Source organism: Rousettus aegyptiacus, unplaced genomic scaffold (genome assembly GCF_014176215.1).
Source record: "Rousettus aegyptiacus isolate mRouAeg1 unplaced genomic scaffold, mRouAeg1.p scaffold_m13_p_1, whole genome shotgun sequence".
Taxonomy (NCBI): domain Eukaryota; kingdom Metazoa; phylum Chordata; class Mammalia; order Chiroptera; family Pteropodidae; genus Rousettus; species Rousettus aegyptiacus.
In genome coordinates, this window is record NW_023416284.1 from 16,188,304 (window position 1) to 16,204,946 (window position 16,643).

Below are 16,643 nucleotides of genomic sequence, written 5' to 3' on the forward strand. Positions count from 1 at the left end.
CCTTGTAGGGTCTCTACCCCTTCCCTGAGCCCAGCACCTCCCTAGCCCTTTGCTCTCTGTGGTGACTGGTCCTGGCACATGGGACATCATGCTTCCGGGTCGTGATGAACACTGATATCCTGTGTTCCTGCCCCTCCATCCCCAGAGGGGGCTCATGTACATGGCAGGGAGTACGGGCTGAGGGACCCTGTGGCCTTTTTGTAACTGAAACAAGAACATGGTGGAAGCAGCAGACACACATCTAGACAGATGCTAGAACATCTATTCAGCACAGTCTGCACCTTGCAGAGTCCCAGAAGGCGGGGCTGTCCATCGGCGAGCTGAGATGGAGGGCCTAGTCCCAAGAGGAAGCAGAACCCAAATGCAGCTGGAGGCAGATGGCTGCAGGCACCTACCTATGTGTGGGAATCACTAGCTGTGTCCTGACCTGCTCCGAAGTGGAGTGTGAAGTCTGGCAAATCTATGAGGACTTCTCCCTTCATTGTCGAAGCTCAGGAGGGCTCAACTTGTAGTAAAGAAAATCATTTTATTGCCCTGCCCTTCCCCCTCCGCCAGGACAGTCCTGCCACAACCACTCAGGCTGGCTGTCCTTGCTTTCCCTGGAATGCTGAGGACACGTTGATCTTGTCTGCATCCCAGCCCATCTGCCTCTCTGATGGTGCCGTCATAAGACCTAGTGCCCGTGGTGCCACCGGGCCAGGCAGGCAAGAGACACCAGAGGCAGGTGGGTGTGAGCCAGGTTGCAGGGCTGTGGAGCATGCAGACGGTGGTGCAGCTTCAGGTGAATGCGCTGGGTGAAGCGACTTTGGCAGATACTGCACTGGAAGGGCCGGGCCCCTGAGTGCAGGCGCAGGTGGGTCTTGAGGTTGCTGGAGCTGCTGAAGCGCTTGTGGCACATCTGATAAGAAAGGCCACTGGCATTAGGTCTGCCCACCTGGCCGACTCAGGATCTCTGCTCCCCCTCCCTATTCCCCAACCCCACCTCCCAGACCCAGAAGCTCCTCCCACCCCAAGATTCCTCCCTGGGACCCACAGTGTCTAGCACATTGGAGCCAGGCAGACCTGGGTTAGTATCCTGGTTCTTTTACGCCCCACATGACCTTGTATAGGTGACTTCCCCTCTCTGATCTTTGCTCTCCTTTTTGGTAAAATGTGACTATTAATACCTAACCTCATGGGTACAGTGGACTGAATGAGATAATTACATAGAACCCTTACGAGTAGGGCTGCAGCTTCAGCGAGCATAATTAACATTTACTGGGAGCAGCCACATGCCAGAAATTGGTCTCCCCAGAACCCTGGAGAAGTATGATTAAATACTACTGCAACTCCTGTACAAACAATGAGAAAGCAGAGGCTCAGAGGAATGAAACCACTAGCCAAAGGTCACACAGCAATTTGTAGACAGAATGAGGATTTGAACCCACGTAGCCCAGACTTATATGGGCTATGCTGCTCTTGGTGGAACAGAGAAAGAGTTCTTGTAAAACAGGGAGTCCTTGCCCTTCTGACTTGACAAAGGATGTGGTGAGGCTCAAAGAGGGGAGGAGCTAACGTGCAGCTGATGTTATACACATTGTTTGTATACTTTACACACACTACGGCATTAACCCTCCGGCAAGGCTGGGAGGAAGGTAATGGGTATTTATGCCTCAGGGTCCCCCAACTTTATTATCCTGCCCCACTGGACATACATCTCTATCCCCCCTGCAAGATTCTGGGGGGTGACCTCCAATATCATATCCTGACCTTTCAAGGCTGAGAGGGGTCATTTTCACCCTCCACCACCTCCCTCCCCGTCCCCACCTCATCTCCTACCCTGTCTTCACTCGTTTGGGGAATGGAGACTATAGGTGGGGACGGGGACTATAGGAATGGAGACTCAGGGGCCTGGAACTCCTTCCTCACCTGCTTGCTGAAGTACAGGGAAGGGGGGAGGGGCTTACCAGGCACGCGTAGGGCCGCTCCCCAGTATGCACCAGGTGGTGCTTCTGCAGGTGGGCGAGCTGGGTGAAGCGCTTATCGCACAGCGCACACTGGAATGGGCGCTCCCCACTGTGCACACGCAGATGGACCTGAGCCAGGTGTGGGAGAAATGCTGTCAGCCTCCCAGAGCCCGCAGCAGGGTCTGGGGACCTCTCTGAATCTCTACCCCCAGCCTCCCAGGACCCCTTTTTGGCATTGAGGCCTCTAAATCTCCTTGCCTCTCTGTCACCCCTCTCAGGGCCTCTTCTCCATTTTCCAGGAGAACCCCATTCTCTACTGCCCTGTGGGAGGGGAGATGGCAGTGGTCAGAAGGCCAGATAAGGGATAATATATATGTATATGTATATATGTATATATACATGCGTGCGTGCACGCGCGCACACACACACACACACCCTGTGCAGTGTGGTCTCAAAGTGTGGTCCACAAACCTACAACATTAGCAGCAACTGACGGCGTGTTAGAAATGCAGATTCTCAGGCCCTGCCTCATGGACAATTAAAATCTCTGAGGCCGGAGCCTATTTACATATTTACTAGCTCTCCTGGTAGTTTGAGGCTCATTAAAGTTTAAGAACTCGTGCCCTAGAGGATCTAGAAGGGATCGTTCCCCCTAACCATAACTTTTCCTCAGCTTCCGCAAGTGCCAAATAGAGCATAGCTGCCCTTCTTCGCTGACACACCGGCATGAGCCCATGGTTGCCCCCTGCTGGACGCCAGCAGCCCTGGCGCTGATTTGTGGGATCCCACTTGAAAAAGATTGGTTATCAGGTCTGTGGTCTAGACTCACTAAAATCTACCGGTTCCCCCACCTGAACTACAAACGAATGAGCACAAGGAGGCTTAACTGCGAATCCAGAAAGGATGGCTGTTCAAGAAAGGTCTTTGCACTAGATGCTGAGACTGAGATCAAGGCCTAACTCCACCATTAAATCAAAGTGACCTCGGGCAAACCCTTCCCATCAGGAGCCTCAGTTCTCCCATTTTATTTTTTACGGTAGAAAATAAAAGTTTTATTAGGGAAGTATACTTCCAGAAGTGGAAGTGGGCCTGAGCAACAGAAGTGTGGCTCAAAAGGCCTCAGTTCCCCCATTTTTAACCTAAATGAGATGATCTCATCGTCTTTTACAATGGAGAGGACTTTGGTAGTCATCTTATATCTTCTCTTACAGATGTAAAACTGAGGGGCCAAATGAACCATCTAAGTTCATAGCCAAGACACTGCCCAGCTGTTCCTTCTGGCTTTAAGGTCTTTGATTCTAGAAGCAGGATAGGAAGGGGAGTCCATCAAAGGATGCTGAGGGAACAGTGGGGCCCGGGAGGCAGATACCTTGAGGTTGGAGAGCTGCCCAAAGCGCTTGCTGCACACTTTGCACTCGTAGAGGATTCTGCCATTTTCTTTCTTTAGCGGGTAAGGCAGGGCTGCGGTGCCGACTCTGGAGCCCAGCGAGACCCGTTTTTCTGGAGCCGCCCTGCTAGCATGCTCTGGCCCTATGGAATAGGTCCTGGCAGCTCCAGAACCTGGATTCCAGGCCTGGGAGGGTTGGGTTTGGCCAGATGCTTGGGGAGCCCCTGGGTAGGGACGCAAGATCTCCCCCCAGGCGCTGCGGTGCCCAGGCTCATTGACACTCATCAGCATGCTGGGCACAGCCCTGGTGGGGTAGGAGGTGTCTTGGGGCAGCATGAAAACGGGGGAGCATTGGATAGAAGGTGGGGCCCCACGGATAAACAGGTAAGGTGGAGGCAGAAGTGGGTACACAGGATAGAGCGAGTGGAGGGGGAATGGAAGTTCTTCGAAGCCGGGAGTGGACAGGTGGCAGGAGCAGAAAGCCAAGGAGCTGAGGCTCTTTGTATTCTGCCAGAGGGGTGGGGAGAAGTTGTTGCGAGGAGACAAGGATAGGCAGGGAGCCCCTTCGCCAGCTCTTTCCGGCTGGCTTCCCATCCTGTCCCTGCTCAGAGGGTACTTGGCTATGAGCTTCTCTTCATCGGTGGAGCTGGCTTGTGGCCCTGGTGGCTGGTGCTCTGAGCAGGAAAGGGAAGACAGTCAGGATCCCACAGGCTGGGGTACAGTTCCGCTCCCCGCCTAACCTGCCCCACTGAGTGTTGGGAGAGAACTCTCGCCTGCAAGTCTGTTAGGAGACTTGGGCAAGGCGTTTTCTCTCTCGGCTTTCCTGGTCTGCAATTGCACTTGCCAATAAAAGTGGCTAGCATTTGCTCAGTGCTTAACAATTTTAGGGAGAGAAAATGATTCAAAAAAGCCCATTAGATGTTCACGTGGAGCAGTCGGGTGGGCAGTTGGATGAATTGGTTTGGAGTTTAAAGGAGAGGTCTGAGCTAGAGACATAAATTTGGGTGTCAGGGGCCCAGATGATATCACATAAGGGTGACTTTAGATCTGCTCTGTCCCAAATGGCAGCCATCTGACACATATTTCTACATTTAAAGTAATTAACATAAGTGCCATAAAATATTCAGTTCCTCAGTGTCACTAGCCACATTTGAAAAGCTCAATAGGTATGCGATTAGACAGCACAGGTATAGAATATTTTCATTATTGCAGGAAGTTCTATCAAACGGTGCTACTCTGCGTAAAGAACAGAAGAGCGGAGGAAGGAAAGACGAGGAGAGGGGAGAGAGGAGGAGGAAGAGGGTAAGGAGAGGAGAGAAGGGAAGAGAAGAGGCTGGACTGTCCCAGAGCAGGTGAATGTTTAGGAAGTAAGTAGGGAAGAGCTTAGTAAGGCAGACTGAGCTGCAAAATCCAGGAGCGATATAAAGTAAAATACTAAAAAATAAAAAGTGGATTGTCTGTTTGGAATTTCATTTATTCACTCAACAAACATGACTGAGCTGTTTCGCTCTGTGCTCTTGCAGACGTTTGGGGGGCGGTGGATAAAGGGCACAGCAGCATAGTCCCTGCCCTCCAGGAGGTCTCAGTGGCATAAGGAAATGGAATACTACAAGGCAACAAGCCTAAGACACACACAGGGATAGTGAGAACCAACTTTTATGAAAGAAGAAACTGGCCTCAGTGATGTGCCCAAGATCATGGAGCTAAAAGAGCAGCACCAAGACCCCACCTCAACTCTCTGAGTCCTAGCCCATGCTCCTTTCTCTTAGTAAAGATCCCCCTAGCTCAAACCAGTAGACAAGCTCCATCCTCACCACCACCCCCACCAATACCAAATCCCATACCCATGCCTGAGAGAGCCACTGCCCGCCTCCTCTGGCTCAGGTGTCGCTACCTTGAAAGCCCCCTGCACACCTAGGCCAGAACTCCAGGGCAAAGTGTGCTAGTCAAGTGTGCCTGAGGCTCTGTACTCACCAGTGATACTGGGTTCCTTCCCCTTCCTGTCTCAAAATCTAACAGTGTCCCCCACCTTCAGCCGCCACCAAGGTGCAGCCCCATGCCCTGGGCTTGTTCTTGCTCAAGGAGTCCACTCTGAGGCCCTGTGAGGATGTGCCCTGGGATGCCAGCTGCAGGGAGCATAGGTAGAGGTCTCGGCCCTGGGGGCAGGCCAGCAGGGCAGATCTGGCTGGTGCCCATGGCAAGGGGCACAGCCAGCTGACACAGGATGGGCCTTGGACATCTACTGTATCTGGAAGTAGCCTGCAGGCTCGGAAGACCTGGAGGGCAGCGGGGAAGGGGCTGGGGGCTGGGGACTGTAACTCCTGGGTCCCTAGAATGATACCACCCCTGATTTGGTTCCCAAAGGGGGAAGAGACACTAAGACTCACCGCTCTCATCATGTCTGTCGCTCAAATGTCTTCCCCTGACTTCATCCAAAGACTTCTTTCTCCAGAGACTTTTGTGCCCGCCCCAGGATCGCCTTCCCTCTGCTGCTAGAATCCCTCACCTAACAGTCTCCCTTCTACCACCCTTTCTCACCACCCTGGGTCCCCCATGTCTCAGACCATCTACTGTGTTTTGAATGGAACCAAGGTGAACTTGGAGAAAATCCTCATTAATTACTATGAATCCTGCAGGATGGGTCCTAAGGCCAAGGCCTCCTGCATGGCCTTGTTCCTACTCATGATCCACATGAGATTCTGGCCCCTAGGGCATGGGAGAACATCTCTGGCACCTCAAAGGCTCATCCCCATTATGTGCTAGGGTAAAGGTGCTCAGGACCAAGGGATAATGGGAATCCAGGGTCCCTTCGGATTTTCTCCTACTTCCTCCTAACATTCCCTCCCTTCATAAGCGGCTGGCTTATAATGTAGCATAGGGCTGGGATTCCACTTTACCTGGTACTCTTGGCAAGCAAGACTGGAAGTCCAGGCTGGGGGACAGGGAGCTCCCTGTGCTCCTCCAGGGCTTGGTCTTGTGGCAACAATCCAGTTCTGGAATGGGTTCCCCCTTCATGCCCCCACTACCTGCTAGGACAGGTCAGTCACAGGTAAGCAACAAAGGTTCTCCAAATAGCCTGGCCTCTAGGGTTGGCTCTCCCACTACACCTTGACCCAGTCACTGCGACACCCGGCCTCAGTTTCACTATCTGCAAAATGGGAGGGTTGGATTGGCTGACGTTTGAGGGCTCTCAATCCTGACATTTAGAAGTTAATGGTGCTCTCCTCATAGGTGCAGGAAGAGGATTGAATGGAGACAATCAGAGGTGAGGAGCAGAGCTGGCCTGATCCCCACCCTGAGGAAGAAAGGAGAGAGGAAGGTCTTCATGGAGGTTACTCCCAAGTGAGCTCAGAGATCTGAGGGGCCGCAGGGAATTGAGAAGTCACTCTCTTCCATGTTGGGAGGGACTCATGACTCCATCCATGACTCTACTAACCACGGGCTATCCACTAAGGGGAACTCCCACCAAGGAAGGGGAACCCTTGCATCATAACTCATCCACAGAGCTTTTCTATGCAGCTGAAGAAACCCCCGTGTCCTATCACCCAGACTTCCTACACTCAGCTCCCTCACCAGGGACAGTCTGAGAGAGTAAGTCAAGAGTCCGCCAGGTCCCCTGACTGGCCTGATAGGAAGATGCCCTGAGTGGCTCAGCTGTCCGCTCAGTTAGCACCTTGCTTCTCTACTATCTTTCACTGAAGGACACACAGCACATGTATCACTTCAGTTTCCACTCCTTTCCTCCTCAGGAACCACTCTTTCCTCCTTACCCCAAGTGCCCTTCAGACCATAATACCCTCACTCAAGTGGCTCAGCCCTGCATAACCCAGACTCCTTTCCCTCTTTCCTGACTCCTCCCTGCCCAGCCCCAGGTCTCAAAACAGACATCCCCCAAAGAGAGGCTACCTTCATGAGGCTCTTCACCAGGCTCTGCAGAAGTCCCCTCTGGCTGGGGAAGGAAGGAGGTGGGCAAGTGGGCAGCGCTGCCTGTGGCTGAGGCCCCCGGGGGTGTGAGAGATGACAGGAAGGTGCTACATTTGAAGTTACCACAAATGAGGAGGAGGAGGAAGGCAGGCAGGCTGGGGGACCCATGAGACCTGAATAGGGGGAGCCACCCACCATCCTTTACCTACATGTGGCAACTCTACTGAACAATGAGCTGATTTTAGGACCATTGTGAACTGGGCCACTGGAATTTCAGTATGTGAGGGTGAGTTGCTATCTCTGGTTCTCAGAGAACTCAGATGGCTGAGCAGGAGACTGACAGAGAGGGCTCGAAAGATAGAGCTGGGGTCCTCCTGGGAATGGAGGCTCAGTGGAGACAGAGATAGGCAGTTACGATGACTGGGAAGACAGTGATGGTGATGTCTGGGACAGGAACAGGCAGAGACAACAGTAAGCAACATAGAATGATCCAGGGTAAGACAGAAATCTGAACTGGTAGAGCAGAAGACCGAAACAGCAAACACGTCTTCCGCCTTCTGTCCCATCTCTGATCTTCCTATCCTGGGACTCCTTTCTCTAATCTAGATGGAGCACTGAGGCCCTAACAGGGCAAGAGATAATTCAAGGACACAGCAAAATGCTTGTAAGGCATGACTAGATACCAAAGGGGAGGTCCCATTGGCCAGGCAGCAGTTTTTTAAGGTGAGCAATGTCATCATTCTTGTGAGCAGAAGGTGGTCGGCCTATCCCTCTTGAGGCCTCACGCAAATTCTGCCCAGTTGATGTACCTGCACTGTGCAGTGCCTGGTCCAGTGTGACAGAGCCCCAACCATTCATCAAACTCCACCCCAGCCATGCCACCCAGGTGGCCTGGGACACACAGGGACATAGACTCCCCCTTGTGGGTCAGGGGCATATTATAGGTATTTCTCTGCCAGCTCGGCCCCCGGCTGATACTTACCTCCACTGTGGCCTCCATCACTTCCTATCATAATTATTTGCCCATAGCTACCCTCTGTGTGGCTATGAGCGTCTGAAGAACAGGAGTCACTGTCTACTCATTTTTGTTTCTCATGGAGTCATGTCAGGGTGTTTGTAGATGCCCAGCATTTGGAACTTCCCCTCACATAAGTTTGAAGGGAAGCAGAAAGCCTCTCCCACTACAAAAGCTGAAAGGGCCTCATGCTTAATTCCAACCTCCCTGCCCCAGCATGATACAGGCGCACAACATGGACTAGTCAGTCGGATGCCCCCATTCAGACTGTGGACCAGAAGCCGGTAGCCCTGGGGTGACAGTTGAGTGGAGACTCCTCACTCTGGAAACAGTGCCATATCAGCTTCTGGGGCAGCAGAGGAAAGAAAGAGGTTCAGAGAGAGTTGCCGAGTCTTCTCTAGGCTGGTCCTGGGGTGTGTGGTTCTGGGGCTCTTAGCCTCCCTTAATCCATCCCATTTTCCAAGTCTGGCTCTGCAAACTTCCCAGACTTTCTGGGAGATTCCCCAACATCTTTTAAATGAACTTCTTTTCTCCCTGAACCCTCCTGAAATGGTTTTCATAGCTTACGAGCAAGAACCCTGCATCGTACATGCCCAGAACAAAGATGAAGCAACAGGGTTCAGGCTGGAGTATTCCAAGGATCAGAGTAGGTAGCAGCTTTTGCAAGCAGCTTACTTATGTGCCCGGCACTGTGATAAGGGCTTCATAAGCTTTATCTCATTCGCAATAAGCCTGTATGGTCAGTTTTATTATCCCCATGATGAAGGAACTTAAGTGTAAGCACCTCACCCACAGTCACACGACAAATGCCAACCCTCAGATTCCACTAATCCTTGGCAATGGCAGACCACCCCACTGCTCTCCCCACTGCTTCTTTTCAGCCCCCACACTCTCCCTTCCGACATGCTGTTCCCAGTGCCCACACCACCCTCCCCAGCCTTTTCTCTTTCCCAGTCGCCCTCTCACTTCCTTCAGATTGGTAGAGGAGCTCCCCCTACAGCATCCCTTGTAGTCTTGGTCCTTCAAACCTCTACTCCCCCAAAGCTAGAGTCCTCCCAGCTCCCCAACCCATACAACAGCCTTGCTGCAATCACAGGCGGCAAAGGTAGTTCTGGGTACCCACAGAAGCACCCCTACCCCACATCTCTGAGAGAATCCGCACACACTTGGGGTTCTGTAAGCTAACTCCACCTCTCTCTGGTATTATACTCTGCTTCCAACTCTCAGAAAAGTCTGTACAATCTCTTGATTAGAAACATAAATGGCCTTGGCAATTTCCAGGTCTCCCGTCCCTGAAAGGCTTGGCTAAAAATGTCCTAGGAGGTGGGCTGAAGATAGTCCCCCAAGTTTCCATTCGAAGCCAACCCCTTTCTTGCTTCCATCTCCTGGGTCCTCTGTCCTGTCAGCTTCCAGGTCAACTGTGATGTCACTGGCCTGACTATGATGTCACCATGTCTCACATCCCCCAGGAAGGTAGCACAAGGGTAGGACCATGGCCTTCTAACCGGGGACCTGAGCAGATGCCTGGACCCAGATGAGAGACTCAAGCCAAAACAAGTCCTCGGTGACCAGAGAGAGCTTGGGCAGTGTTCACGGAGGCAAAGTGGTGTTGATGGGCCTTCGAGGGTGACTAGGAGACACTCGGGAGGCCTCTGAAAATAGCGGCATCTGGAGCAGGGTGCTCCCGGCTCACTGTGCACTTGCTTTCTTCTTTCTTCTTACAAAATAATACATACTTGTGGCAAACATTTCAAATAACAGAGAATGTAAAGACAAAAAATGCAATCTCCTTTCTTTTACAATTTTCCAGTGGTCGGTGTGAATTATTTTGTGTTTATCCTCCCAGACATTTATCTATGAACTTACACGCAGGTAAATGGACTTTTTAATTTGTTTTTATACAGTCTACGGCCATGCCACCCTAAACAAGCCCAATCCTGTCTGATCTCAGAAGCTAAACAGGGTAGAGCTTGGAAGTCTAAGCAGGGTCAAGCCTGGTTAGCGCTTGGATGGGAGACCACCTAGGAAGACCAGGTGCTGTAGGTATAAAAAAAATAAATAAATAAGTAAATAAATGAGAGATTGTAAGCTGACAAGGTCCTTGCAATCTGTGAGGTCAACCAAGGGCTGCCTTGCCTAAAAAAATAATAATAATAATTTGTTTTTATACAAAAACAGATTATGTGATACATACCATTCTGCAGCTTTTTCTACCCAACAATCTACTGTGCCATCATTTCATGCCAGAACATATACATCTGCCTCCTCCTTTTATCTGACTATACAGTGTTCCATTGCAGGGTTGGACATAATACGTACCATTCCTCTATTGGTGGACTCCAATTTTTCCCTGGTCCACACAAGAATGGCAAGGACCTCCGTGCAGAGGTAATATGCAGAGTGGTTAAGAATATTAGCTCCGCTGGATTTAATCCCAGCTCTGTGACCTTATGGCAAGTCCCTTAACTTCTCTGTGCCTCTTTTCTCATCTGTCGAATGAGGATACTAATAGTACTTTCCTCGTAGGGTTCGTTTAAAGATTCTTCAAGATAATTCATGTAAAACACTTAGAACAGTGCCTGGGCCAAAACAAACGCTCCACTGGGTTACAGTCCATGCTGTACACCTAGCTTTGCTTAGATAGGCAAGTATCTGCAAATCAGCTTCCTAAAAGTGTTAAAATTGTGATGGATGTTCCCAGCTCATTTTGGAAGATGAGGATTTGCGCAGCACACGTGGAGAGATAAACTACATTCAGTTTTATTGCTTTCTTTATTAACCTCTGGTTGGAGACCACTACTCTCATCCAATGTCCTCTTCCCTAGTCTACTCACCATAATAATAATAGCTCTTGACATTGAACCCTCACCATGTGTCAATAACCCAGCAAAGCACTTCAACATGCTTTGTTAAACTCAGTCAGCACAATGACTCTGCAAGATGTATCATGATATTTCTGTTTCACAGGCAAGAAAACTGACACTCAGAGAAGGAAAGTAACCAGCTCAAGTTCATATGGCCCAAGCTGGGGCAGTGACATCCCCAGAGGGGAAGGAGACCTCAGGAAAGAATTGCTGGAGGGACACCTAAGAAAAAGTAAAAAGAGCCACAAATGTGATTCCCTTCAGGGAAATCAAAGCAAGATGGACAGAGGCCCAAGTTAAGGACCGTGGAAATGAGCTATGGAAATATCATCTGGTACCCTGCAAGCACTTCGAGAACCTGTTATTCATTCATTTGCTTACTCGTTCATTCATATATTCCTTGATTGCCAGCTATGTATCAGACATTGAACTAGTAGCTGGAAATACAGCCCATAGGAACATGACCCAGACCTCGGAATTTACAGTCCAGTTATCAGAAGCTTACTGGATGTTGCTGAAATAAAAAGTGGTGTGCAACCATCAGGGCTTATTATTTTAGGACAAGGGTTTGGGGAGTAATGCAAAGCCAGAGGTGTCTAGAGGGCTCGTGCAGTAAGAAAGAGAAGCAGTGGAACCACAGGCAGGAGCCCAACTTCCTCACTGAAAACCTCAAAAACTCTCCAAACCATAACCACTGCCACCTCCAACCTCGAGGCCACCAGCTGTGCTCCAGGGCAGTTCAGTGAATGGGTCCCGAAGTTCTGTTGCATAAAGACTGTTGATGGGCACCAAAGAAGGAGCTCAGGAGGGGATCTGGGACCATCACTGGTACAGCAGGGTTAAGGATGGTTAAGCAGCTGTGTGTGGGATGTGACTCAGAGGACTGGGTTGAGGTTGGGGAGCTCAGCCCAGTCCGCAGTGCTCTCACCTCGCTTTGCTCTGTGGTTGACACCTCCCTCCCTCTGCCTGACACCCACTTATCTCATCTCCCAAGACAGCCCAGCTGTCAGTCTGTTAGATACAATGAGTTGGCTTCTGTCTTCACACCCTAGGGTGGGGAGATCCTGAGATAGGATGTGCCAGCTCTCACATTTGCAAAAGAAGCCTCGAGACTCTTGCATCTACCTCTGCACCCACCTGTAATGTTCCAGTCATTCTGTGGACAAAAGTGCAGATATGTTTTTAAATGATGTCTGAGGTCGTCCCACCAACCTCTTATCTCAACAATTACAAGAGGATAGGAGATAAAAAGTGGTCACACAGCTGGGATTCAAATCCACTAGAGCTAATATACTCTTAACCAACATGCAACACTGCATACCATATGCATGGATGTTCTTTCCAGTCTTATGTGAATTGGAAAAATTGAAGTCTACCTACGTCCACCATTAGAGAAATGCTACATATTATGTACAGCTGTGCAACAGAATACTATGCAGCCCGGAAAAAGCAAAGGGTAAATTTATTGAGCACCTCCTATATGCCAAACTTCTTTACAATCATCTCATTTAATCTTCCTCAAAATCTTCCAAGGTAAGAATTATTAATGTCCTCATTTTATAGATGAACCAAACACACACACACACACACACACACACACACACACACACACACACCCCAAGGGTAAATAGGTAACATCAACTCAAACACCTACAGTAGCCATGCAGTTAACATAAAGTGGTTCAGGAATAAATATGATGCAGATGGCATCTGACATTCAGCTTTGGTGTCAGGATTAACATGGAAGTAAAGCAAACCAGAGAGCAGGGGCCATTTGCCATGGTTCAGCATAATTAGGGGCCAGTGTTGCCAGATTCTGACTTTTCTGGAGAATTTGAAAATCAAGGTTTTTATGTGCAATCTTTATTTTTTTCAAAGTTGTTTCAGATGTTTTTAAAATAACGTGCCCACCAATCAGGACATATCTGTGTGCCAGATTCAGCTGCCTCTGCTCAAGGTCTCTGCTGAAGTTCTCAGAGGCCAGCCTTTCCCATGTTTCCAGCTGTCTCCAAAAGATATAATCTAGATGGATTCTATCAAACATTCAAAGATTTAATACTAATTCTTTACAAACTCTTCCAAAAAATAGAGAGGAGGGAACACTTCCCGGCTCATTTTATGAGTTCACTATTTCACTGATACCAAAACCAAAGATATCACAAGAAAACTAGACTATCTCTTAGGAATATACATACAAAAAACTATCTCTTAGGAATATAGATACAAAAATCCACAATAAAATATGAGGAAACAGAATCCAACACTAGAAAAGAAGGATTATATACAGTGACCAAGTGGAATTTACACAAGAAATGTTTTAGCATACAAAAATCAATTAACGTAATACATCATTTCACTAGAATAAAGGACAAAAACCACATAATCATCTCAATAGATGCAGAAAATGCACTTGACAAAATTCAACACCCTTTCATGATGAAAACATGCACCTAACTAGGAATAGAAAATTTCCTCATCCTTACAAAGAGTATCTACAAAAACACATAGCTGGTACTTAATATGAAAGCCTTGTTGCTTTCCCTCTCAGATCAGGAACAAGACAAGATGTCCATTCTTAACACTTATATTCAACACTGCCTGGAGGGTCTAGCAAGGAGAATTAGGCAAGCAAATGAAGTAAAAGGTATCCAGATTAGAAAAGGAGTAATAAAATTATTTCTATACACAGATGAAATGACCTTATATATAGAAAACCCTAAGGAATTCACAAAAATCTATTGGAACTAGTAAGTTCGGCAAGATTTCAGGATACAAGATCAACAATTGTTGCTGAGAAAATTGTATATACATATGTAAACAAAGTTCTTACACCATATATAAAACTAACTCAAAATGGATCACAAATCTAAATGTAAGAGCTAAATCCATAATATCTTAGAAGAAAATATAGAAACAAATCTTTGTGACCTAGGGTTAGTCAAATTGGTCTTCTTAGCTACACCACCAAAAACACAGGCAACAAAAGAAAAAAAAATCAGTATATTAGATTTTATAAAGTTAAAAATGTTTTTGCATCGAAGAATTCCATCAAGAAAGAAAAAGACTAAGACGGGCATAATTCTTTTTTAAAAAAAAAAATGGAATTAACAAGTGTTGACAAGGATGTAGAGAAATTGGAACACTCATATGTTGTCGGTGGAAATGCAAACTGGTTCGGCTGCTGTGGAGACGGTTCAGTGTTTCCTAAGAAAGTTAAAGAATTACCATATGATTCAGTGATTCCACTCCTAGGCATATACTCAAAAGAATTGAAAACATATTCAAACAAGTACATGTATGCACATGTTCATAGTAGCACTATTCATGATAGCCAAAAGGTAAAAATAGTTCAAATGTCCATGAACAAGTGAATGATAAATTGTAGTATACACATTCAATAGACTATGACTCATGAATTAAAAAGGAATGAAGTACTAATACTGCTACAACATGGATGAACCTCCAAAATACTATGCTAAGTGGAAGAAATCAGATATGAATGTCTAGAAAAGAGAAATCCGTAGTAATGACAGATTGGTCATTGCGAGGCACTGAGAGGAAGAAGAAATGGAGAAAAATTGCTTAATGAGAAGGCATTTTACTTTGGAGTGGTGGAAATGTTTTGGGACTAGATATAGGAAGTAGTTGCACAACATTGTGAATGTATTAAATGCCATCGAATTTTTCACTTTTCAAATGGTTCATTTTATGTTATGTAAATTTCACCTCAATAAATTACTTTTTTAAAAAGAAAGTGAAAAGAACCCGCAGAATGGGAGAAACTATTTTCAAATAATATTTTGATAAGGAACTTATATCCAGAACATATAAACAACTCTTACAACCCAATAAAAAAATTAAAAACAGTTAAAGTATATGAACAGACATTTCTCCAAAAAAATATACAAATGGCCAATAAGCATGTTAAAAAATGTTCCACATAAGTCATTAGGGAAATAAAAATGAAAACCACAATGAATTATAATTTCATACCTACTGGGATGGTTATAATTTTTTTAATGATAAAAGGCAAGTGTTGGTGACAATGTGGAGAAATTGGAATCCTTATACATTGCTGGTGGAATGTAAAATAGTACAGCAACTGTGGAAACGCTTTGGTGGTTCTTCAAACAAAGGTTTTCCATATGACCCAGCAAGTCTGCTCTTAGATATACATACCCAAGAGAATTGAAAATACATGTTCATACAAAAGCTTGTACACAGATATCCATAGCAGCATTAGTTATATAGCTAAAAAGTGGAAACAGCCCATATGTGCATCAATTGACGAATAGATAAATGAAAGGTGGGTATATTCATACAAACGGATATCTTTCATCCATAAGAAAGAATAAAGTACTGACACATGCTACAATATAAACATTGAAACATTATGTTAAATGAAAGAGGCCAGCCACAGATATAACATACTGTGTGATTTCATTTATATGAAATGCCAAGAACGGGCAAATCTATGGAGACAGAAAGAGAGCAGTGATTGCCTAGGACTTCTGGTTCTGGGGAGAAAGGAGGAGGTATCTGCTTTTAGTGTATTAAGATATTTTTAAATAGATCATAGTGGTGGCACAACTCTGTGAATATACTTCAAAGCACTGAATTGTACACTTTACATGAATAAATTGCATACAGTGTATTATATCTTAAAGTGGTTTAACGGAGAAAGAGAAAAAAGGATATTCTGGCTTTCCTGATACTGGAATGCTTTCCTAGAATTTCCCATAAATGCCTCCTGCTGGAATAGAAATTCCAGAAACTACGGCTTAAGTGAAGTCTCCACTAAAATCTGTATGTCATCATCCCCACATCAACCTAAGGGTATGTGAACGGCCCTGAGCAGAGAAATTCAATACAGGCGCTGCACTGGCAGAAATAATAGTGGAAAATGTTGGCTTGACACTCAACATCTTTTGCTCCCTCCCAGCGTGCCTTCCTGTATTATACAGGTGGAAAGGGAAACTACATTTCCCAGACTCCCTTGCAGCTAGGACTCAGGGTGTGACTATGGTTTTCCTAATCTAGATACGTTTAGATGAAATTTGGATGAAAATTGATGACCTTAAGCAAATTCTTTTTCACTTTTAAAAGGTAAAAATAGTGAAAAGGTCAAAGTCTCCAGGACAGCCATTTTTGCAACAGTGTCAGCAGAGAGCCCAGTGTCAAAGTTTAGGGCATTTTTTTCTAGTGTGAATCCCAGCATAGGTCATAGGAGCCAACAGTTACAGATTCTCCACCTTTCTGAGTGTAGCAAAGGGAGCAGATCCCTTGGCTTGTCAGTTCTGGAGTTGTTCTGGAGTTATTCCTGGAGGCCTCGTTTAGAACCAGTTCCATGTCCCTTCCAGTTATTTTGGAAGCACTTAATGCCCAAGATAACCTCCCTTTCCACTTGGCAATAGCAGTTTCTGTTATCTGCATAGTCCTGGAGAATATGTTTGCCTCACTCAAGTGGTCTTGCAGGAAGACTTGTAATCTCTCTGAGTCTCTGTTTC

At 46.9% G+C, this 16,643-nt stretch overlaps 1 protein-coding gene across 1 annotated transcript; it reads right to left on the reverse strand.

Moving 5' to 3' along the window:
- Positions 1-501: 501 nt before the first annotated feature.
- ZNF683 (zinc finger protein 683) lies at positions 502-7,271 on the reverse strand. The gene is given in 7 exon segments (XM_036232130.1): positions 502-605; positions 608-679; positions 682-898; positions 1,947-2,075; positions 3,316-4,007; positions 6,231-6,359; positions 7,240-7,271. Coding segments are annotated over 6 exon segments (1,332 nt in total). The 5' UTR covers positions 6,349-6,359; positions 7,240-7,271.
- Between the last annotated feature and the right edge of the window lie 9,372 nt (positions 7,272-16,643).